We start from the raw sequence: 23840 nt of genomic DNA on the forward strand, positions 1-23840 counted from the left end.
TAATTGCGAGAATGTTTTGTTGGCCTGTCGCAACTCGAGACCATCTCCCCTTACAAGGTTTTGCATTTAGCCTTTCCGTATCGACGACACGTACAGCACGAAACTCCGCGGAACCAGCTGGGAACCTGCTACCCCCGACGACCCTGACTAACTTCGCTTTAACGCGCTAATAGACGGCCCTGTAACACGGTGAAAGTTGCTTTCCCGCAGTCTCAGTCTTGGCTGACAACGCCAAGGAAACAGTAGATTGATCGCTATCGCGAGAAAAGTTGGGCGAACAGGGTTCATTCTACAAAGTAGTTAGCATCTGATGGTCTAGTACTTCTATACATAGCAATTCATTTCTTGAAGAATTCAAATACCTTTGAACGTTTAGAACCATCACGTCAAAGTTTAAGTAGCTTTACTAAATATCATAGCTTTTGTATCAAGTCTTACTAAATGTACAATTACTTGAAAACAAGATGAAGGACTAAAGGATCCAATTAAGATCAGCTTTTACTAATCAACAAAGGACAGCTTTACTAAATATCATAGCGTTTTTATTAAGTCTTGCTAAATGTAGAATTACTTGAAAACAAAAAAGAACCAATTAAGATCACCTTTTACTAATCAACAAAGGACAGGTTTACTAAAGTAGCTTTACTAAATATCATAACGTTTTTATTAAGTCTTATTAAATGTAGAATTACTTGAAAACAAGGTGAAGGACTAAAAGATCCAATTAAGATCAGCTTTTACTAATCAACAAAGGACAGCTTTACTAAAGTAGCTTTACTAAATATTACAGCGTTTTTATTAAGTCTTACTAAATGTAGAATTCCTTGAAAACAAAAAAGATCCAATTAAGATCACCTTTTACTAATCAACAAAGGACAGGTTTACTAAAGTAGCTTTACTAAATATCATATCGTTTTTATCAAGTTTTTATTAAGTCTTACTAAATGTAGAATTCCTTGAAAACAAAAAAGATCCAATTAAGATCACCTTTTGCTAATCAACAAAGGACAGGTTTACTAAAGTAGCTTTACTAAATATCATAGCGTTTTTATTAAGTCTTATTAAATGTAGAATTACTTGAAAACAAGGTGAAGGACTAAAAGATCCAATTAAGATCAGCTTTTACTAATCAACAAAGGACAGCTTTACCAAAGTAGCTTTACTAAATATCATATCGTTTTTATCAAGTTTTATTAAATGTAGAATTACTTGAAAACAAGGTGAAGGACTAAAAGATCACCTTCTACTAATGAACAAGGGATATTGCATTAGAAAGAGAGGATCGTGTAGGAAATGAAAGCTGATGGAATAAACATAGAAGAAGCGGAAGCTTTGTGCTCGTTCGAAATATAATTCTCGCGGCGTGCACCAGTCTGGTGGACGCGCGCGTCGATTGATTCGTTAATTAAGTCGTGGAAATACTTTTGCACGCATGCGACAGGACGTATTAATCGTCGAACGCCGGAGGTCATATATTGTTTGTGACGCTTTAGACGCGAACATTGATTGCGAGAGAGACGCCGGCGTCGGTCGGCGGTTTGCAGAGGAGAGACGCTGCTCGGGGGAGCACCGCCGTGTCCCGGGGTAGGAAAGGAAGGAGAGGGAGCGGCGATATTATTGATTTATGTCCCGTTCTACGTTATGTATTCTAGCTCCTCCACACCGGTGCCGAATGATCCGAGGCAAGTGCCACCGTTTTCCTCGCACTCAGCCTTCGACTTTGAATATTTCACACACGTTTATCTCATTCCGCCAAGTACAACTTTTACTTTAACGACAGTCCTGTTTCCCTCTAAACTTGCTTAAAAATATTATTTCAATTGGGAACATTTATTCTAATAGGAATACCAAGGATCCATTTTACAAACCTAAAGATGAACATAATTAGTAGGTATAGCTTAACTATTGGTATAGTTTGGTGAGACAATCAAGGTAAGAAAATTAATTGTCAATGGGCTTATTCAGGAGGGATGTATTTTCTATTCAAATAATTAGATTACTAAAGTTGCACTAATTTGTAAATATAGAAATTCTTCTTCTTTAAGAGCCATTAGCTGAACTGTCAATTCTAAAGTACAATATTAAAGAAGGAACTATAAAAAGGCTTCTATAATCGCAGTTATATAATTAGATCAATGAGGGAAGATAAGGAAAAACTATATAGACACGTGTACTGAAAACTTCATTTATACTCAGTCGAGCGCTATATCCTTGACGAAGATCGGAATTACCGGAATCGATATAAGCAATCGTAAATCCGCGACAAAGTCCCATCGGAGGGCAACAAGAAAATCGCAAACGATCATCGTTACTACAAACGTCACGAAAGTGGCGATCACGTACGCTGATGGAGGGAAGCGACCAACAGGGATATCAATTATCTTCTATGCGAATTATAGTTACGGGAAACACTATGCTGGTGGGGGTAACGGTGGAAGTTGTGCGTGCCGGAAGTTAGGCTGCGCTCGGCTAGGGGCAGAGAGTACGAAGATAGAGGCAAGAAGGGTGGTAAAGAGAGAAAGAGAGTAAAAGGAAGAGAGGGATCTGTGAACGAGAAGCGCCGAAAATTGATGCATTCCCTATGCAAAACAGCAGAAGCACGGCGCTAGTAGTAGCTGGACAACACGCAACCGAGAATCCTCTACGGTCTCTCTCCATGGCATACTCTCTCCTTGTCTCTCTTTCTCACCGCTCGTCCGTCTCGCCTTCTACCACCATCAGCGGCTCCGTCACCTACGTCCTGAACAGAATCGAGAGCGGTATAGGAGCAATTAACACTCTATTAACACTAACGACGCTCATACATAACAACGGTGCCGCAGGGATTGAATTTATGGTCTGTTAATGGGGGTTACTTTATGCGTTATGCAGTCGTACGCGCGTCACGACGCCTGAACGGCCTCGCGTAAATTTCGCGACGCCTGCCGCGCGCGGTTTTCTTCCTGCGCCAGAGGTGACACGTGGAACGCCCCGATCTGTGCGTCGGACCCGCTTCTTGCAGATTTTTCCTCGATAGCGGTAACTGTAATCCTCGTGGGTCTGTCTGAATGTTTTACACGTCGACGATCGAAATATTCTCCAATGAGGGTAAGATAAATAAAAGATAAATCTGAAATGATAGATTAAAGAGTAAACTCTGCTGATAAAAATCAATAAACCTAAGTACATCCTAATAGCACGAGTAATAATAAATATCGGGCAAATATGAATACGCAGTAATTAAGATATTCATTAATTTACCAAATTTATGAAACCACTGCTCACAGTTCGTGCACCCTCGATGACCCGGTTTAAAACTCAGTGTAATCATCAGCAGGCAATTTCCATTCCCAAGCGGTGTCTGATTCGGTTGTAGGATACTGGGAAAGGGTGAAAGAGGAAACAGGTGTACGCGTAATCTCTCTTCGGCGAAACGCGAGTAAACAAGAAAGTTAGAGGGGCTCACCGTTCGTCGAGTGCGGCGGAGTCGAGTGCCAAAGTTCATCGTGAGATCCTGCCCTCCTCGCGGCTAAAGGAGACGCGGCAAGGCCGGTAAAGTGATAAAGCGGCCATAAATTCTGACCGCCATCCTCCCGCCGAGCCCCTCTATCTTGCCGGCTCTTCACTCGACCGCCTCACACTTCTCCCCCTCTTCGTCCGTCTATCCGTCTGTCTCTTTCTTTTCCGTCCTTTCCATCTTCCTTCTTCTTCGCCCCCCACCCTTCTACGTTGCAACCTGGATGCACCTGCAACAACGGAATTGGCAAAGGTCAGCACGTGCATTTCCTCCTCTTACGTTACGGACGCTCTTTAATACTCACTCGATGACGATTCTGTTTCACGTGCTTGATAATGTTCAGGCGTTGGCGAGACAGCGTTGTGAATGGTCGAAAGTGGGAATTATTCAGTCCAATTTACTTTGACAATTCATTGTTGATATTTTAAACGTACCGAGTGCATGTTTTAAGATCCTGTTTAGTTCTTTATTTTATTTCTCGTTTGTTTGTCACGCAGAGTTAATTAGACGAATGAATACTTACCGTTAGGTACTGTTCTTTGAAACAGATTTCTTACGTTCAGTGGATATCAGTTCGTCAAGCAGATCTGGATAGTCTAATGACCTAGCGGCGAGTTGATACGAGCGACTCTACTGGCAGAACGTCCTTGACCATAAATAACGAAGGGAGGCAAACCGTCAATTGACCTGACAGACGTTCGAGTCGACACGCTTGTTTGATCTTCACCTACTTCTCGATTACACTCGTAACTCAAGAACGACTGCATCGAGCCTTCGAATTTCCACTTACGTATATACATAGTTTGGCGTCTAGCAGCTGGATCAAATTATTTCACCATGCTATATCAAATATCAACAAAGCTGGAACTGTAGAAGCTGGGCGAGGTAATCTTCGTCGAAAATTTCATTAGCGGATCGAACGAAAGAGCGATGGAGTAAAGCAGCGCTGAAATAGGAAGGGGAAATTAGGTCAGGCAAAGACACATGGAATTCCACGTGGACAAAGCGAGAATAGAGACATCTATACGACGTATAGAAGAAATCCGCGGGCTGTTACTGCTGCAGTTGGGCGAAATGTCGAAATCCAATATCGCGGTGTTCCAGGCGTACCGGCCTCCTAGAAGCTAGGCACACGGTATGTTCGTTGCAGCGCAGGGGCGAACAGACAGAAATCCCAATAAATCATCCCGTCACGAGCCGTGAGCCAAGGCGGAGCCTCTTGCCTCGTATTAGCCAATAATAATCCTCTCCGAGGTGGAGGCCATCTTGGATTATACAATGGTTCCTTCCGCCACAATTCGTATAAATGTAACCTTCGGGTTACCGGGCAACCTTTTCGAAGGGTCCCAGTGGCGTAGCGGCGAACCGCCGATATTTTCGTTCGACCGTGAAAGACGTCCAGCCGATCGACCCGAATTCGAACATCGTTCCGGCACCACCTTGCCAAATACGTCACATGCCACGAATTAGAGCTACGTATGGTTATCAATCATCGGAATTCGAGGCCACCCTCCGGCGATGATTATCCGATCGTTCTAATTTCAATTTAATTACAACGAGGGACATTAGTTAATACGATCGTCGAACTCGTCTCTATATCTTATCGTGATTTGGTGTATCGTTTAAGTTACGAGATATATGGCTGATGAATTTAATGACGTCTCATGATGATTATTAAGGCGTTGTAAAATGACAGATGGTAATTATAGCTATTTGTGTCTGCCATATTCCAAGATACAATGATCATGAACACGGTCTCGAACTTTAAAACCAGTAGCGTAATTATATACTCGCTGCTGACATTAAAATAAAACAATCGATGAAGTTCTATCAATCGGTTAATTAATGGAAAAGAGAGAAAGGACGATGCACACACGAAGGTACGATGAATCTCGCGAAGCCGGGTCGAACGATCCCAAGCAACGGTCCACGTGACTGCTTTCAACCACGTATATTCGATCGATAAAGTTCGGTCGGACGTAGAAACGAAAGTTGAAGGAGAGAAAATCATACACATCCCGGATGATCCGTGTTTGCCCGAAAACCGAGCTTCACACTCTCTTTGATTTTCATATTCAACCACAATTTATTTCTCGATTTCAAACACAGCTATTATAATTAATATAATTATTATTAATATGGACAGACTCTTATATAATATAATACAATACGGTTTAGACTTGTCGACATGATAGCGTATAATACTATTATCGTTTCCCATCGTCATCGTCGCTGTCATTACTCATAATACATAGTTCATTCGCGTGCATATCGTTCGTCATTGCAATCGTATCGTTATTATCGTAATCGTCGTCACCATCATCGCCATCATTATCGCCGTCATCGTCGTCATCGTCGTCATCGTCGTTATCATCATCGTTATCATTATAATCAACATCGTTCGCTGACATACATTTTTTTTTTCTCTCATGTGTACATTTAGTTTACATAATGCAGGACACTACAAAATAATTATATACGTTTATCGTAATTCGTAATACTATTATATTTATATTTATATTTATATTTCATATTTATATTTAAATATATATAATTTATATATATATATATATATATAGATTCATTTTATTTATATCATCTTTTCCACTTATACTTCGGTAAAGTGGTGTTGCCTACATATTTTTCGGCCTGTAGGCGCACCCCTATCTAAATGTGTTTCTCTTTTTTTCTTCCGCATCGCGCGTACCCGCTTCAAACGAATGCGTTGTACCCGGTCTTTTTTGTGTGTTGGGCGTGTACTGCTGCGTATGTGTGTACGTGCGTCCGTGCGCGGTTGTTGTGTGTGTACGTGTGTAATATGTTCTTGTACAATATAACATGTACATGAATGTTCCACCGGTTCGGTCGGAGCAATGTGTCCACGTAACACTGATGGCTCGAGTGTGCAGTCGATGTAGCGAAAAAGAAGATGACGTACATAATTCCAGTACTACGATATCTTAAGCTGTATTCATAAAATCGCATTGGTACGAGCTACTTGCACGGATGAATCTGTGAATATAGGTATCCGTAAGTATCGATATCTATAAATACAGATAATGATAGAGAGAAGTCTACAAACGTGGAATAGATATCTAGAAAATGCGATGTTCATCGTTTTTCGAGATTTTATTGAAAACAAAGCATAAGAGCTCTACACACTGGAGCGATCACAAGTACATACATCTGGGGACGACAACGTGGCAGCTCTTAATAATATTGTCATCCTTTTACTCTATTTTCCTCGTCACGGTTACAGGCAATCAGACCATCGGAGGTGGTCGAATCGTCCGTATGCCATGGCGTTGCTCGTATATCGTTACAGTACCGTATCAATAAATAGTAATTAATTAGTTCTCTGCTACCATTACTTTGTAATCCTTTTAGTCTATTAAACAGGTACCTACTTTACCTACGCGGTATCGTATACAGTGGTCGCGGCTCGCGATTCAATGCCACGACGTCAGACGTCGCCTTTCACATTGCCCCGCCGATAAAAAAAACCTCGTCGATGCGTCCATTTCGTTCGCGTGGAATTATTTACAATGCTTCTCTTGTAACAGCGTGGCCCGTGACACAGGACTTACATCGCCGCGTTTCAACAAAAATCGCACCACCCTCGATAAGTACTATTGTTCTTATTTTTCTTCCCCGATAGAATTTTTTTTTAGAAGTAAAAAACCTTGAATCAATTCTCTAAATGACGACCTCGAGATGCGCGAAATTCTATTCGTAGCACACGAACCTCGCAATACTATTTTAATCGGATACGTTTTAAACTGTTATCGTGTAAAACAACGTTTTCGTAGCGTGTTACACCGGGTCTATCAGTCTTCACACAGCGGAATTATTATGAATGAGACCGCGCGTTCTAGGAAACTTTTCGTTGAATTGGAAAAACATTTTTCTGAAACAATGACGACGACTTTTCAAATTGCAGCCGGAAAAAGCAATACCCGTTACTTTACAATTACCTGTATATTTACAAATGCGTTGAATAGTGAGCGAGTCGTCGAGCCAGATTTTTAAACGCGACATCTAATTCAGACATCTTTATTCAGACGATACGACGCTGGGCGAAAGCGTAAGTACTCAACTTCTATACAACGATCATTTTTAAAAATAAAAATAAAAAAAATAAAAGAAAAACACCGATTAAAGCGACGTAATTAAACAGAAGTCTAAGGATATCACGGCGCGTATGTCCTTATCGAGCGTAGCAAATTTTCCTCTATTTTACCGATATGAAATAGTGAATCCATTTTTAATTGTGTTTTCGTTTTGGCTGTCAGTCCATTTTTTTTTTGTTTTCGTTTGTATCGTATAAAAGACGGTTAATTGAATTGTACAGCATGATGAACGTTTTTAAGTTACAGCACTCGGAGTAATGGATTTCGCTTTGACTGAAGTAGAGAGGCGATGGACTACCCTTCCTTTTTCTCTTTACATATTTTGATAGATATACAGTACCTAGAAAGGTATACGAAACTAACGACACCTGTCTGGAGACTGACAGGTAGTCAGGAACTCTTCGGCGCATGGGCGTGCGAGGACGTGGTTTATAATTATTTGCCAATTATAATATAGTTTTTCGTACCGAACTGCTTAAGAACATTGTAAGCCAGTGGAAGAATGAGCTTCAAAATATATAATAAATATATCCAACAGTATCCCTCGTACTATCGTAAGTATATACATTGAAAGTCGAATTTCACAAGTTAATATCATATTAAAACAATAACAACGATTGTTTAGAGCGTACCTATAGATTTCTATTGAATCACGCACGATATATGTAGTAAAAAATATTTATTGGGCGATTATTGGAAACAAAAGAAAATCCATTTTGCTACACGCAATATGGTAACAATAAATATTACGCGGTACTACTACATTAATATGGAGGATACCAAAAGCTGCTTATTTCTTGTCAAGCGTTTTAAATCCTTTATCCGATAGGTGGTGTCTGCGAGCTCCCCAAATAGACACTGACTATATACACGATCGCAAACCCCACGCTAGTTACTTAATTGCGCATTGCCCATGGTACATAGAACGGCGACCGAAAGTACTTTCTCGACCAGATGTTTCTTTCGTTTTTTCCATGACCATCGCCCCCGCCCGCTGCAACCGATATGCCCGTTTCCTTAATTCTATTTAATTATCATCTTAAGACTTAGGCTTTAGACGTTAACCTTATCGATTAAGCGCTAGCTTAGTGACTCACTTCGTACGTACGCACATGTTGCTATCGTTATTTTTCTCTTCCTCCTAACTTCACTCCCTTCCACTTAATCCTCTTGCCTCTTCGCTTTACCTCTACACACAATCACGGTACTCTCGCATCTTTCTTCTCTTTCTTTCTTTTTCACTCTTGTTTAAATTACGTATATCTGTTTAATTTTTACGCGACTATATAAGAGTAAAGATAAAATATATAATTTGCATTTTACACATTCCAGTTAACGCTAGGAATTCACTTTTCCGCCTTAGCTCTCTTTTTTTGCCGCATTTATACATATATATTTACTCTATATAAGTAGTAGTGTGTGTTCGCTATCCGATGGATACAAAATTTTCACTTTAAGCTAAACTGGCGTTCACGGCGATCGCTCGCGGCATGTAACAAACTTCATAACGTCCACTGATTTTCTTTTTTTTTTTTCTTTTTAGAAAAATCTTTGTGTTTATCCCTTTCGTCCAAAATTGCATTTTACCTAAACGACGGGTGATTAAATAAATATAGAACTCTGAGTAACGCGTGCGTTAAACGGTGACGCGTAATTATTGCACAATTCTGTTTTTCCACGTGTCACGAATGATCGTTGGCAAGAGAAATACCGGTGATAAATTTACCAATAAAGACCAAACAAATTTTTCTTGTTCCTACACACCCAGCAGGACCTTGAATAAGCAAGAACGGTAATAAGAAAATTTCTGATCGATTGATTTGACCTACTGCTATGAACATATGCTCTGCCATGAATTGAGACACAACAATGTGAACGTGTTTTTGCCAATCAACTAAACATTCAACGAGAATTAATGTAGCTAACCTATGTAGTGCCCGGCGAGAAGCCCCTGCGAAAACGGTTTGTCAAGCAGGCATTTATGCGTGAAATTTCGCCTGCACTGTTGACCACCGTGTCGTAACAGTTGATACTATGATGCAAGAGTAATAAATACCTCCTTTGTCTCGAAAGCCGCACCCTACGCTTCAATGTCGGCCATTACCTGGCCTACATAGATGGTATCACTGATTAATGCAGTCAGAATTAACACATGTCTCACTTATCTACCGCGAAACGCGCAAAAACAATATCCCAATCGTATAAGATCAATCGATTTATCGCAAACATTGTGATCAACAACACAGAAGGAGACAGTTTATTTTTCGACAAGAAAGGGAAAAAATTTGCTAACCAACGTGACGTGCGAGTCGAAAACTGAATCGAATGACAAAGAACAACTAATCGATATCGATGTCGATCGACAGACAGAGCTACTGGTGAGAAGACGGCGAAACAAAAATATTCATGGTTGACAGTTGGATGTACATATGCTATAAATACATGTTTTGGAAATATTTAATGATTAAACAAACGAAGCGTGACAGTTTGCGTTAAACGCAATAACAAATATAATACAAAAAGTATATATAAGTATCTTTTTATAAATAACTTTCGATGTAAACGTTAAAACAAAGATAATCCTATCCTAACCCGCAAAATTATACGACTACCTGACCTGGATATAATCGAACAATGAAATGACATAAAGGTAAAAACGATATGCCAATAATCCGAGGTAAGTAGATCGGAACAAGAATCAAAGATTTGTTATTTATCGCCGGTGTTCCTCTTTCGTTAAAACTTTCACGAAAACCCATATACCGACAACGACGCGGAGGCCCTCAACGGGCTATCGAGCTTAATTGACGCCAATTTGCCCGAGCAATTTAGAATCACGACCTCTGACCGTAAACATACGGGTTTCGACGCTTCCCCCCGAAAAAAGAACAACTGTCCGCAAAAGACAGCGAGCGATCGTCGACGATCTTCCGTTTTTCACAGTTCGTTGCTCCTCAAGGACAAAAAGTTATATATAAATAAATCTCTCGAGAAAGAAAGGCCGGCCGGTGCCCAATCGATGCGCGTGCGCGAGCTGGACCATGTATTACGTATATCAGTTTCATATATCTCCGATTTTTTTCCATTTTTTTCTTTTTCATGATCATCGTTTCTCCTTTTTATTTTTGCCCATTAATGCGAGGACGGGCCGGAAGAAAGTTCGCGGGACATCGTTTCGCGTCCCACGGGAACATTCTTCGAACCCGTGCGATCTACATGTAAACGAGATTTCGCGAAATCCCCAGATTATTTCCTCCTATGTACATTTATATTCTTCTTTACCTTCCCCCTCTCTTTTTTTATCGTTTTCTGTTTTTGTCCATTTCATTTAAATACCGCCTTTTCATCGTCGTCATCGTTTATACATTATTACGTATTCGTTAATTATCGTTTATTACGTATATCATTAAATTGCGTGTATACAAGGTATAAACTAAATTATGTCGATCTAAGTTTTACAACACAGCACAAGAATTCGCCGCGGCAGAGTTCTCCGACGTGTCCTCGGCCCGATAGATAGACACGATGATGTCATCGGCCAGGTCACGATCCGGCGTTATCGATCCGTCATCGATCGCAAGCATTTTTATCGACCGGCCCGGACAGATGGTGCGTTTGGCCACTGCTTGGCACACTTAACGCAGTTTCTATGGGCGCGAACATTTGAATAGACTTCGTTTTACATTTCAACAAACATGCAAGGAAAGAAAACCAGGGCCACAGTGGACATGCGTTCAAACATGTGACTAGTGACCGTGCATTAATAACAATACTAAAAGGATAAAATCTGCTAAATTTCATTTGAAAATCTTTTTACTTGCTTGCAAATAAATGAAGAAGCCATTTTGATTTTGTATCTTTGTTTCAGGGCAATAATTTCTTCAGATATGCACGAATAAAAATTTTGATTGAACATATAATAAACTGGAACAGTACGGCCTTTCGAAGAAACTACGAAGATGCTGTTGAATTTTCATTTCTACTCTTTTTGAATATCTTTTTTACTCGAAAGAGAGATGGATGCTTTGAACTATGAGCGGATCAGGATAGCGTTTTCGATCGACAGCTCTGCTTCCTAGAATCGCTGTTAAGGTGCCAAGCGGTTTCATGCCGAAAGCATCCTATTCCAAAAATATGTTACGAATTACATCACTTGGTAACTTGGCCTCGTATCTCGCGGAGCAGTAGTAAATTTTTAATGGTCACTCGCCCCTGAAGATCCCTCGAATTTTGGTTCTATCGAGGATCTATCTGATAAGAGTTACATTTTTTCACCGTTGCTTCGAATATTTACAAGGCGAACGCAAATACTGTTGCGTAAATACGCAAAACGTTTTTTTTTTTTTTTTTTTTAAATACTTGGACGCGTCATCTACGTTGATGAAAGGTGTTTGCAACAAAATGCGCGATTTTCTTAAGTATACTGTAATATATTCGAACAGTAAACATTATAAATCTCTCCTCTAAATCGAAATGCAGTTTGTATCTTGGACATAAGAAAAGTAGCAAAAAGTATATTTATAACAAGAAAGCTAATTTGTCTGTTGACACAATCGGTCCGGACTGTTGGGAAACACCTTTTTACTCAAGTAGCCGCGGTATTTTTGCTTGCGAAAAAAAAAAATGTATAATTATAATACACAGCGATATATTACCCGTAATCTTTTAGCTACGCACCCGACGAGAATAAACAAAGATGGTTCTTCATTTTGACATGTTCTTCAAGCAGTATACGATCGAAAGAATAAACTCGAGATAATAATTGTAAATAAACAGTTGGAAGAAAATGACGGAATACTTAAAGAGGAGAAGATTGGAACAATGATGAGACAAAAACATACATACACGAAAGTGCAAGTAAGCATAGAATGTTTTAACTGACCTTACGACCACACTGATGAAGAAATGTCAAGTCGATTCGATTCTGTCTGCTCCGGCGGAGGCCACCGCACTCCTAACAGCACTGTTTTCATTCATTCGATCAGCACACTTTCCGCAGAAAAGGATCCCCCGTTTCGTTCGACGTATTCGCGATTGGCCAAGACTACTGGCAAATCGATCGATCACCACCGTAATATCACTGGAATTTAACGGATTGCGTTACAAGCACACACTGGTATTTCACGACACTGGCTTCACGACAACGTAATCGAATATCGCATCGATGTTTTCCCTTCGCTCCATCCTCTCTGTTCAGTCCATTCGCAACCTCGTTCTCTAACCAGAGATAACGTTAAGTGTGCAGCCGTTCTACCGGAACTTCCTCCGCATTCCGTGCTCTCTTCATCTCCGCATTTCCATATCGAATCCTGCCGGCACTGGAGAAACACACATTCGAAGATCACACTTGGCACGTTCGCGATTACTAAATAACCCTCGCTGAGCCACCGCGGTATTATAGAGAAAAACCTATCTAAACGATCTTCTAAAGAACACTAAACCGTTCATCTACTCGCTAAATAGAGACACGACTGGACGACCGTCCACTTTTTCCGCTAGTTTTCTTTCATTTTACCACCTAATCGCACTACGAACTCTACGCGTGTACGACGTGTAAGAGAATAAATAATAAAACGTTTTCCTAACGGATAATTTCTTTTCCACGCGAATACAACGTTTAATCCATGAAACCATCGCTCGCTCGCTCGTCATTCTCATTCGCTCGCTAAAATTTCCATACCACGCGTTTTCGCTCTCTTTGCTTTTTTTTTTATATATATTATATATATTTATATGTATATATATATATATATATATATATATATATATATATATATATATATATATATATATATATATATATATATATATATATATATATATATATATATATATATATATATATATCACTTTAGACGTTTTCACAGGCGCTCATTCATACTCTACTATACAATTACAAGGACCGATTCGCAACTTTCATGACACTCGCGTTTTAAAGTACGTATATTTGTTCCTCTCCTTTCTCGCTCATTCTCGCTCTTTTTTCCACACATACACACATGCACATTCTCTCTCTCTCTCTCTCTCTCTCTCTGTCGTTCTTTCTCTGCCAAATTATCTCTAGCATTATAGGCTTTAGTACAATTACATTCGATTAAATGTAATAGAGGTTAACGCGGTTCTGATTAGCATGTGATCCAGTTTTCCTCCGATCCGATCCAATTCCTCTGCCTCTTCACCGTTTTCTTCGACATTCCACCACGTGATTATTAGAAGATCGCGCGTCCCTATAAATCTTCATCCGACTCGTTCGTGTGTCCGGTTCTTCCCTTTCCTTTCCTTTTCCTTCCTTTCGCTCGGTTCCATGTCCCTACCTGCTCCTTCTTCCACTCGAACCTCCTCGTCTTATCTCTCGCATTCCCTTCCCTCTTCCTCTTCTCCTACCCTCTCCCTCTCTCTCTCTGTCTCTCGCGCGCGCGCAATCTCGCTCCTTATCCTTTCATCCCTTTGTCATCGTTCCGTTCACGTCTTCACTTCTATCCACACTGTCGGCAACGTCCATTTCTCTTCCACGATCGTCTCTACTATCCCGTTTATCCCTCTTACGTTGTCCTCTCCTTTTTTGGTACGAGCAACTTGATTAACACGACAAAATAAGCGTCATTGCTGTATGAGTGGGGTGATGGTGGGTTGGGTTGGGTTGGGTTGGGTTGGCTTGGCTTGGCTTGGCTTGGCTTGGGGTGGGCTGGGCGTGTGGGTGTTTTGGGGGCTTTGATATTTGGAGATGCTTGCATTGGGGGCGGGGGCGGGGGGCTAGCATGGGGTCTGACGGGGCTGGCAGGGGCAGATGTGTTTATATGTGTATGTATGTGTAGGGGGAGGAGGTAGTGCTGGAAACAAGGTATTAACGACCCTGAGAGAGATGAGACCTCTTTGGAAGTTCCACTCCTCGGGGATCTCTCAACCCTGCGGCGATGTCTGCGGCGAGATTTCAGTGTCGCCGTCGCCCGAGCCCGGCTCGCCCTTCGTCTTGTTCTCCTTCTTCCATTTCATCCGTCTGTTTTGGAACCAGATTTTGATTTGCCGTTCCGTCAGGCAGAGTGCGTGCGCGATCTCGATGCGCCGCCGCCTGGTCAGGTATCGGTTGAAGTGGAACTCCTTCTCCAGCTCGAGGGTTTGGTATCGGGTGTACGTTTGCCGGCCTCGTTTCCTCTCTGAAACATGGAAATCACCGCGCAGATTCCTCGTTAGTCTCGCGTTTCTCCTCCTTTTTCCCTAGCTACGAATATATACTCGTCAGAGATCTGGCGTGAATCGAGGCTACGTATCGGTTTCCTTCACCGCCAGGTCTCTCGCGAGCAGCTTGGATGTAGACCAACTCGCGTCCTTGATCCTACGATCGAACACGCGTCGCTTTTTCTTCCTTTTTATTCCTCCTCTTTATTTCGCACACACTCCGCGCATGCATGTGCAAGCGAATTACCCTTGAAACGTACTGCGATTTCAAAACTGGTCGTACGATGCTCGAGCGTTATGCGCGCCATCTACTTTACACGTCGTTCCGAGAAACTTGGTTTCTCGTTGAAACGTAAGTAGACCACCGTAAGCCAGTACCAGTGTTGTTCGATTAGTAGGGCTAGTTCTTTTTTAATCATCCTGCTACTGAGAAACTCTGTACACAGCAATTAGGTGCAATCCTAACCTCTTCAGAACAATTCGAACTCGGTTTAAAGAGCAACTTCTGTACTATCGACGTTTGTTGCAGTGCGATCCTAAAGAAAAACTGAAGAAAGAGGAAAGAAATAGAAGAATTGGCGAATTCTACTGTTCAGCGACATTCCGATCCATTGGAAACAGCCATAGCATAGGGAAAAAGGATCATGGGAGACACGGAGGCTTCGTTAGCGGCGCGTATACTCCGGCAGGCAGGGCTGGAGGCCGCAATCTGAGATATTTAATGAACGCCACGGCCTGCAACCTGCTTCGGCACGCGGGAAAGTTTTTACGGGCTCCGGACGAAACAAAAATGTCCGTCCAACGAAGAAAAAGCTCTCGGCCGCCGGTTCGTAGGCGCAGTTCCGCGTATGATAGATACCTTACAGATATCCGTGACATGATCTGCGCTCGGTGTGGCGGTACACGAATCCCGAACAAGAATATTAATTGTACTTGCCAAGGGAGCAAGGGAAAGGGAGAAGAAGCGCGGACGTACACAGAAAACCAGCTGGACTCTGTATGGAAGCAACGTCTGGGACCGCGTGTCCGTGTTTATATTGGTGTGTGCGTGCTGGCCACGTACATGTGTATGCATACTCTCTCGCCAGGCATAATCTCAAAGGGTTAGGTTAGCTGTTGCCACACGAGTGCAAGAGGGCAAAAGGAGAATATTTCAGAGTGGTACGAGGCAGAGAAAAAAGAAGAGGGGGCGAAGGGATGAGCAGCAGCGAGAAGAGAAGGAGCAGAAGGAAGAGGAGCAGGAGGAGGTGGAGTACGAGGAGGAGTAGAAGAAGAAGAAGAAAACTCCTTGGTGAGCATTCGAGGCAAACGCCGCCCGTCGCGCTGTCGGCCGATGAAGACGGATGGCGACTCTCTCCTCCACAGCGAGAGAGAAAGAGGAGATTCTGTTCTCTTGGAGGGTTCCAAGCGTTGCTCGACCGGACCAAGAGCAGCGCGCCAAGGGAAGGAGAGAAACTCTGGGAACATGCCCTCTGCTCTCCTCCTTCTCTTTCTCTCTCTCTCTCCCTCGGGCTACGCTCTCAAATTAACAACATACCAATCTCTAGCGTTTTCTTATAACTTTTAACCATTTCGCCTAGCTTCCTCCGATCCGCTGCCTGTTGGCCAACAATTACTCCGCATCGCAGCCTACAGTTTTTGCTGGCAATCCTCCTCGTATCTTAAACACTCGTCTTCTTCGTCGGAGCTTTTAAAAATACATTAGAATTAAACTTTCTAATATTACCTACATTCTTTGATGCCCAATTTGCAGACGCCGGGGCAATCAACGACGAGTTTGCACGCCGTGGCGTGTTCGAAACCGCAAAATTGGAGTCCTAGCCAGCCAATCAAAGGATGCCCGGGATAAACATAGATCTCGGGTTTCATCAAAGAGGCTGATGAGTCGCGCGCGAACGCGCCTCCACTTGGAAGCCCGGCTTATTAATGTTCATTCGTCAGCCGGTTAATGAAGGTGCCTCTTGAACACGGTGTACGCCGTCTAACCCAGAAGATCATCAAAGCGTTCACGGAATAATGAAATGGTGTCGAGTCACGCTCGACCTGGTCCGTGCCGATTAGTTCCTGCCTCTTTATCGATAACACTCTCGTTGCCTAATTGCGGGAGAATCCTCGAACGTTCACGTGGCTAGCGAATGCCACAGAAGGCATTAAATGCGACGCAGATCGACCACTCAGATTTCTCTAACGAAGAATGCCAAATAGTAAAGGGGGATGTCTCGGTTTAAGTATAATTTGTCATTAGCGTGGATTGCATTCGAAATTGGAGTAAAGCAGATAGTAAAGCTTCTACATTTGTTTAGGTACTAACGCCTTCTTACGACGTCATGCAAATCAGAAACGAAGGATAAGGTTAAAACTGGCGCGAGTAACTGTTATCCTAATAACAAGATAGCGCAAGGATATTGGCAATATCCTCTCGACTTACGTATGCAGCTGTCTGTTCCGCAGTCGATCGATCGCAGCGGCGAAGACTCGAATCTTGATTAGGCCCTGTCCGCCCGTTGAATTAGACATCGCACTTTTTCTCGCCGAACATGCGAGCTTAATTAAACGGACGTTCGATGGCCAACGTGAACAGAAACTTTAACCGGGGGCTTGTAAACTGCACAACTTATGGAAAAAGAAGCTATTCGAATTTTCGACCTGCAACGACAAGGAAAACACATTGCAGTGAAGGTTCTAAGGATAACGATGCACGTTCATTGAACGACCACGTGGCAAATTACAACAAACCATATAAGAACTTAAAGGGTAGTTTTAGCAAACAGATGAACGATGGAAGCTACTGTCTAAAGTTGACTGTCACGGACTGTCTAATGTTGAATTGTTCTGTAGAACGGTGAATGTTGGACGAATATTCCCTTTGCTTTTTCCTGCTCCTCGAACGAAGATATCAAACGTAGGCTGCGATACTAAATGCTTGAATTGTATTCGCGCAGCCGAGTGCTTGGAAAACGGTGTGAAAGCGTTATCAAGGCGCAACATCTCCGGCGAATTAATCACCGGTATACATTCTTGCCGGCTGAAAAGAAATTAATGGCGTTTTCATTGTACGAACGCGTCGTGGGAAACACGATGTAGATGATAGCGAGGGTGTGAGATTTTCTTTCCTAATGGAATATCGCGAGAAGGAGGAACGCATCGAACGGCTGAAACGACGATGTATCGCAAGGTCTGGGCAACCTCGATTCCGATGTAACGATGCCGCGAACAGGAATATTTTCTCCATCGAAGGATGGATGTTGCGAATGAAGCAGAGTGTAGGGCGTGTTAAAGAGGTCGATAACAAGAAAAGCTAGCCACAACCGTCGGTTTATGCTGAACCGGCGTTCCGATGGCGGCGTAGCCGTTGCTCTCTCGCGGACGGAGGTGACTTTAAACGCGGGGCAATAAATTAACGGCGTTGGGTTACGCAAGGATCAAATGTCCCCTGGAGTATGCCCGAGAGATTTATGGGTCTGCCTTCACTGGCGCAGCATGAAGGAACGGAACGGAACAGAACAGAACGTACACAACCGTACGGCTTATTATAGGCTAGTTGCTCCGCTTCTCTGTTTCTCTCTCTTTCACCTTCCGTCTGTTCCTCTCCTACTCTGTTGCTTCTCTGCGGACCGACTGGTCTTTCAGACCCGCCGCAGGATACATGCAGGACTTTTCAGATGAACAGCTAGCCGGATGTTGTAACCCGCTAATAAGGCGCGGCCACCACTCGCTGCCCAATTAAGCTAAGCTTTACGTGGCCACCTTAAGGCCAGGCCTTGAAATGCTCTTCGATTAGATACCCTAGATATCCCATTAATTTTATCGCTCGCCCCCCCTCTCTCTCTCTCTCTCTCTCTGCTGCCTCCCTACACCAGACTCTCGCTACACGAGCCTCTCGGATTATATGACCGGTCCACGTCGCTGACAGAGGTTCAGATTAATTGCGTGGAATCCGGTGAACCACCTTGGAAAACCTTCCAGAACGGGTATTTCGAAGATCCAGTCGCATCGGTCCGATTCATTCAACTGTGTTGCCGTTAGTATGTTGTAATAGGTGTGGCAATATATCGGCGAGGGAAAAATGTTGCCTAAACACGTTGCTGGATTTCGAGCGAAGTACAGCAACTGTGCTGAACCTTTACGTGGAAATAGCGCGCGTCTCTTTAATCCTGAACACGTGATCGAAGTTGCAGCCGGTTCCCCGACTCGCGTCTGTCTGACTCTCCATATATTTTAAGCCCGGCAATCCGTCTTGCTTTTTGTATTTCCGTCCTAGGCTGCTTTATGTCACGTTGTTTTCGTTGAACTTTCTTCGCTCGGCGAGGGGGGGGGGGGGAAGGCGTCGTTTTTTTTCCCCGGCAGAAGGACCCCGGCAGGCAGCATGGCCCGAGCGTGGGGGTCGTGCCACGCAGTCAAGACGAACTTCGTTGAGGAATTTCGTGGGTTGTTTATGCATCGGGTCGCGTTCCGAGCTTCGCGAACTTCCTGCATCTGCGATCGAAAAACAAAGCCGTAGACGTTGCACGCGTCTTCGGTAATCGCCGATAAAGAGAAGCATATTTCAAGGACAGAGACAACTCGCTCTATCGACTATCGAGTTCAGCTTCCTCTGAACGTGGAACAAGCCGCGCGCGATTATTCTCGTCTGAGGAAACTGGACGAAGTGGAAGCGTCCTAAGCGTGGAACAGCCACCTGCGCCAAGATCACTCTCGTAGAGGACGAGAGAAAAAGGAATTCGACAGAAGTCGCCGCCGGAGTAAGAAGAACGTCAAGTCGACTGACACTCATAGAGGGGTCTTAGAAGCCCTCGAGGAGAGCTGAGAGTATCTGATAGGAGGCCTTCCCTCTTCCCCTCCGCCTTCTTTTTTTTTTTGGCCTTTCGACCGCAGACGAACAGACAGAACCGGACGAGGAGACGACGGAGTCTGAAAGCCCCCGGGAAGAGCGCTGGAGGGTCGAGATAATGAGCAGCGGGAATGGGCCCGATGCGACGTATGCATCTGTACAAGAGGAAATTATTGGATTTGCTGGTTGTCCCACTTTGTCTACGATCGTCCCCCCTCCCCCCGGCCCCTTCGTTGACACTTGCTGGCGCATCGCAGAGGAGCCTTGGCGACGAACAGCAAGGGACGATGATAAGGTCAGAGGTAACTGGGAATCTTGAAATTCACGACAGAGAATTTGTAATGAAAGTTAGGAGGAGTCAACAGTGTTTCAACGCGTTATCTGGCGAATAAGCAACGACAAATGAAGCAAATATATTACAACTGGGAGTGTTTTAACGCGTTATCTTACGAATAAGGAATAACGAATGAAGCAAATATACGGGGTGGTTGGTAAACTGGTGGTACAAGCGGAAAGGGGGTGATTCTAGGCGAAAAAACAAGTCGAAAATATAGAATAAACATTTTTCGTTCGACGCTTCGTTTTCGAGAAAATCCACTTTGAATTTTGGCTCGGTACGCCTGTACTTTATCGCGTCTCGTTGGAACGGACCTCACTGTAGATCGTTGTGTCTCGATCGACGTTCTTTTTTTATTCTATAAATTTTTATTCTACATTTTCGACTTCTTTTTTCGCGTAGAATCACCCCCTGTATATTAAAAATCTCGAATTCTTAACCGATATTAAATTCTTGCTTGATATTAAATTTCCAGAATTTAAAGAATTCTTCCCAGCGATCCTAAAAAAAAAAAAAAAAAAAAAAAAAAACTATAATTCGTACGCGTAATAAGATCATTGATTTAGACCCTTCTCGCCCCAATTTGCCTAAATTTCCAGGTTTAATAGGAGCCCATATCCCAACGGCGTATCGTCCATAGTTGTCTCGGGAGTTTATGGCGGCGGCCCAAAAAGCAAACGGACATAGGATTTCTATGGTCTCATCCATCATCGTCAACATTTTCTACGCCCTCCGCCGGTCGACTTCCTCCCTCTCTGTTTCACCGTATACCACGTTCGCTCGCCTTCTCCTTTTCTGCCTTTCGACCTCACGTCGTTTCCTCCACGCTCCTCCTTTCTTGCCTCTTTGGGTTCCATCTCTTTTTGAATATCTCACGAAGCCGCCATCGTTTCGGACACCAATCTCTGGTGTCTGACACTACGCGAACTAGAACGAAACGCGTTTCGAGATGTGAATGTTGATCGCCATGACCCCCGCCAGATTAAAACCCTACGCCTGCCACATGGTATCTAGGGACTTTCTTTTTATCTTTCCCACATATCGAGGAAAAAAGGGTTACAGGTGTTGAGCGGTCGCGCTTAACCCTCGCGCGTTCCTTCGGACATCCTCGAACGAGAAAGCATCGTACCTTATTTTAAATTAAAATTTCATTTTAGGTTAAGTTGCACGACAAAGCGAAAGAATTGTTGTTGCTACGCGCGCTCCCCCATTTAGATGGCATGTTGCAGATTTTCCTAACCTTAACTCGCAGAGTAGATTATTACTATCGTAAGCGTCCGATGTTTTATTATGCAGGACAAAATGTAACGTTTAATGGCGCGATAGTAAACCGGGCGTACAAAAATAAGGCTAGTTATACAATTTGACGGAATAATAATACTTGAATATATCTCACAGCGCGATAAACGTGAAATATTCGCGTCACAAGTAAGTTAAGGCTGCTATATACTCAATTTAAAAAAATCGCACTGCCGCTATGTATCAAAATCCACTATACATAGCAAGACAACGTTAAAAAAGGTAGCGACGAGAAAAGGTTAGGAACCTGTGAAAAAACAAATAACTAAAAGATGCGCGCTAATATCTGGTAAATTTTCTGGCCACGTGCCTCGACCAACAAATGGTGTCCAGTCTATAAATCTGCGCCCTCAATTAGCCAGGTCGTACGACAAAAAAGAAAAAAAGAAAAAAAAAAAGAAGGTGGGAGGAAAAAGGAGAAATAAAACGAGGCAGGGAGCGGAGCAAGGGCCATTTTAATTCCTCATTACGCGCACGGGTTATTGGCCATTTACGTAGATATTTCGCGCGATTAATTCGACGGTAGTGCGGTTTTTCGACGTGGTACTTTGTTCGTCCGCTAAGCATTCGTGTCAGTGCTCGGATTACATAAGAAATGTGGCGCTCGTACCACGTACACGTGTACGCAATAACGGAAGCCTCACACCTATGTATAACTGCACCGCTGCATGCTTATTTGTGAGGGGGAGAAAAGGGACGAAGTGGAGGGGGGAGGGGAGGGGGAGGGGGGAGCCCGAGCAGAACCGAAGGAACCCGATACCATAAATCTCTTCGCGCAAAAGGATCGCAATTATCTTACGTATTAAAAGCATCAGCGATATCGATAACCAAACCGACCAATTCACGTTCGACCACGCAATATCGATACACAATTACGATCGATCAGCGTTAAATCGGAATTTCGTTGCGAGTTCGATGTCGAAAGAGAAACGATGACGAAAAAGGATAAAAAAAAAAAAAAAAACATTTGCTTGTCTTATAACGTAAGATCCGGTGGAATCGTCGAAACGTCACGGTGCCTGGAACTTCTGAATTATAACTTCATTGTATGTTATTTTTATGGTATATCGCGATGGTGTTTCATGGGCCCTGGCTACGAGAAATATTATATTTTTTCGTATGATAATGCGTTTCGCGGAATAAACTGAGATAACGCGTATGCTGTTGCAGTTGTTACACCGCAATTACCGATGGTCGAATCCGTATAAGCCTGTGGGCAATCTAATTTTCACCTTTCCTTTTTCCATCGAGCTAATTAACTTGATCACGAACCCCGAATACTATCATTCTCCGCAATTGGTTCTAATTTTATCTGCCTGGCGAATTAATTCGACAAAGAAAATGCTAATCAATGAAAGTTTATGCATGTGAGCGCATGCATGCATGCGAATGCAAGATACGAATGACAATGAACAATTTTACCGAAGTTCAGTGTCGGCGCATCCGCAACTTACAACGTCCACAGAATTATGTATCTCGAACGAAAACATGGTTCGCGTCCGCAGCTATTAATCGCCAACGAAATCGTGCACATTATTTACACTGGCTCATAACGTTTCAAGTAAAACAATATTTACTAGCAAAGATATAAAATTCCATTGAGATATATCCAAATATCTTTCTTTTCCAATTTAACTACCTTCGCTACTTTCGTCGTTTACCTTTTCTCAAGGCAAACAGGAATTATCGTGCATTGTAACGCATATTGACATTTCGAAGAATAATAAAAACACTAATTATGCGATGGTTAGGACTGGTAATACGACAGAAGCTGTCACGTGACTCGACAGGTGGCTAGGGATATTTAATGAAAATCAAAGGCGGGGCAAAGGGTCATTGTATATAGAAGAAGCTTTCACGATGAAAGTCGTGCACGTTTACGAAGCGTTTCATGATGTTCGGCAGTAAACGACACCGATGCGCACTCGCATGCCGGGGTTTCGCGAGCCAGCCAACTATGCCGGAATTTCCTAACCTATGTAACGCAAATGTCCCGCGTAAGGTGCCAGGGAATCTCGGCGGTTTCACCGGGCAAATGCCCGGGAGAGCACCTGCATCTATAAAATTGAGCCATGCATTATTCATGGAGTCCTGCTTATAGCACGCTTAGCTCAGCTGGTGTTTTGCAACGTGGAAAGAAACAGGCAGCCACGGCCACGAATGGATAGCTAGATAAATTGATATGAGGTTTATCGTGATTGGTAGACCTGTAAGGGTAATACGATCGAGTGGCAAACCTCATGAGCGGTGTTAACCAGAGAAGAACGAATAGTCGTGGATAATCATAGATCGAATTAGTATCGAAACCAGATATGAAGGATGTTTGTTAGAATACATGGACACTGATGTGAGAGCCGATTGATCTTGTTTCGAATGGCTAATAAATACACGATGGATGGAATCGTGTGGAATCGAAATACACATATACAACACGGAACTATGTTTATAATGGTTAAACCGAGAGAATTATTGATACAAAGCTACATATATTTTATTGCTTTTAAATGATCATAGAAGATTCTCTCTGTAAGATTTGTTCGAAGATAGATGGTGTAAATGTATATCGTGCTT

General features: G+C 42.9%; 1 protein-coding gene and 1 long non-coding RNA gene across 14 annotated transcripts in view; one reads left to right on the forward strand and one right to left on the reverse strand.

The window, feature by feature from the left end:
* The first annotated feature begins 484 nt into the window (after positions 1-484).
* Positions 485-5414, forward strand: LOC126875369 (uncharacterized). Its single transcript, XR_007693381.1, has 3 exons — positions 485-626; positions 759-879; positions 1012-5414. It is a non-coding gene; the product is annotated as an uncharacterized LOC126875369 (long non-coding RNA).
* Positions 5415-5608: 194 nt separating this feature from the next.
* The window catches only part of LOC126875326 (homeotic protein antennapedia-like), a 166650-nt gene continuing 148418 nt past the window's right edge, over positions 5609-23840 (reverse strand). For 4 of the 13 annotated variants that reach the window (XM_050638201.1, XM_050638202.1, XM_050638199.1 and 1 more), the window contains one exon: positions 8289-14780. In XM_050638201.1, coding sequence (XP_050494158.1) covers positions 14527-14780 — 254 coding nt within the window. In that variant the 3' untranslated portion in view covers positions 8289-14526. Of the gene's footprint in view, positions 5958-8288; positions 14781-23840 lie in introns of those variants that run through there. The other 9 variants (XR_007693345.1, XR_007693344.1, XR_007693337.1 and 6 more) reach the window with 9 other exon arrangements.

Source organism: Bombus huntii, chromosome 18, assembly GCF_024542735.1.
Source record: "Bombus huntii isolate Logan2020A chromosome 18, iyBomHunt1.1, whole genome shotgun sequence".
Classification (NCBI taxonomy): Eukaryota; Metazoa; Arthropoda; class Insecta; order Hymenoptera; family Apidae; genus Bombus; species Bombus huntii.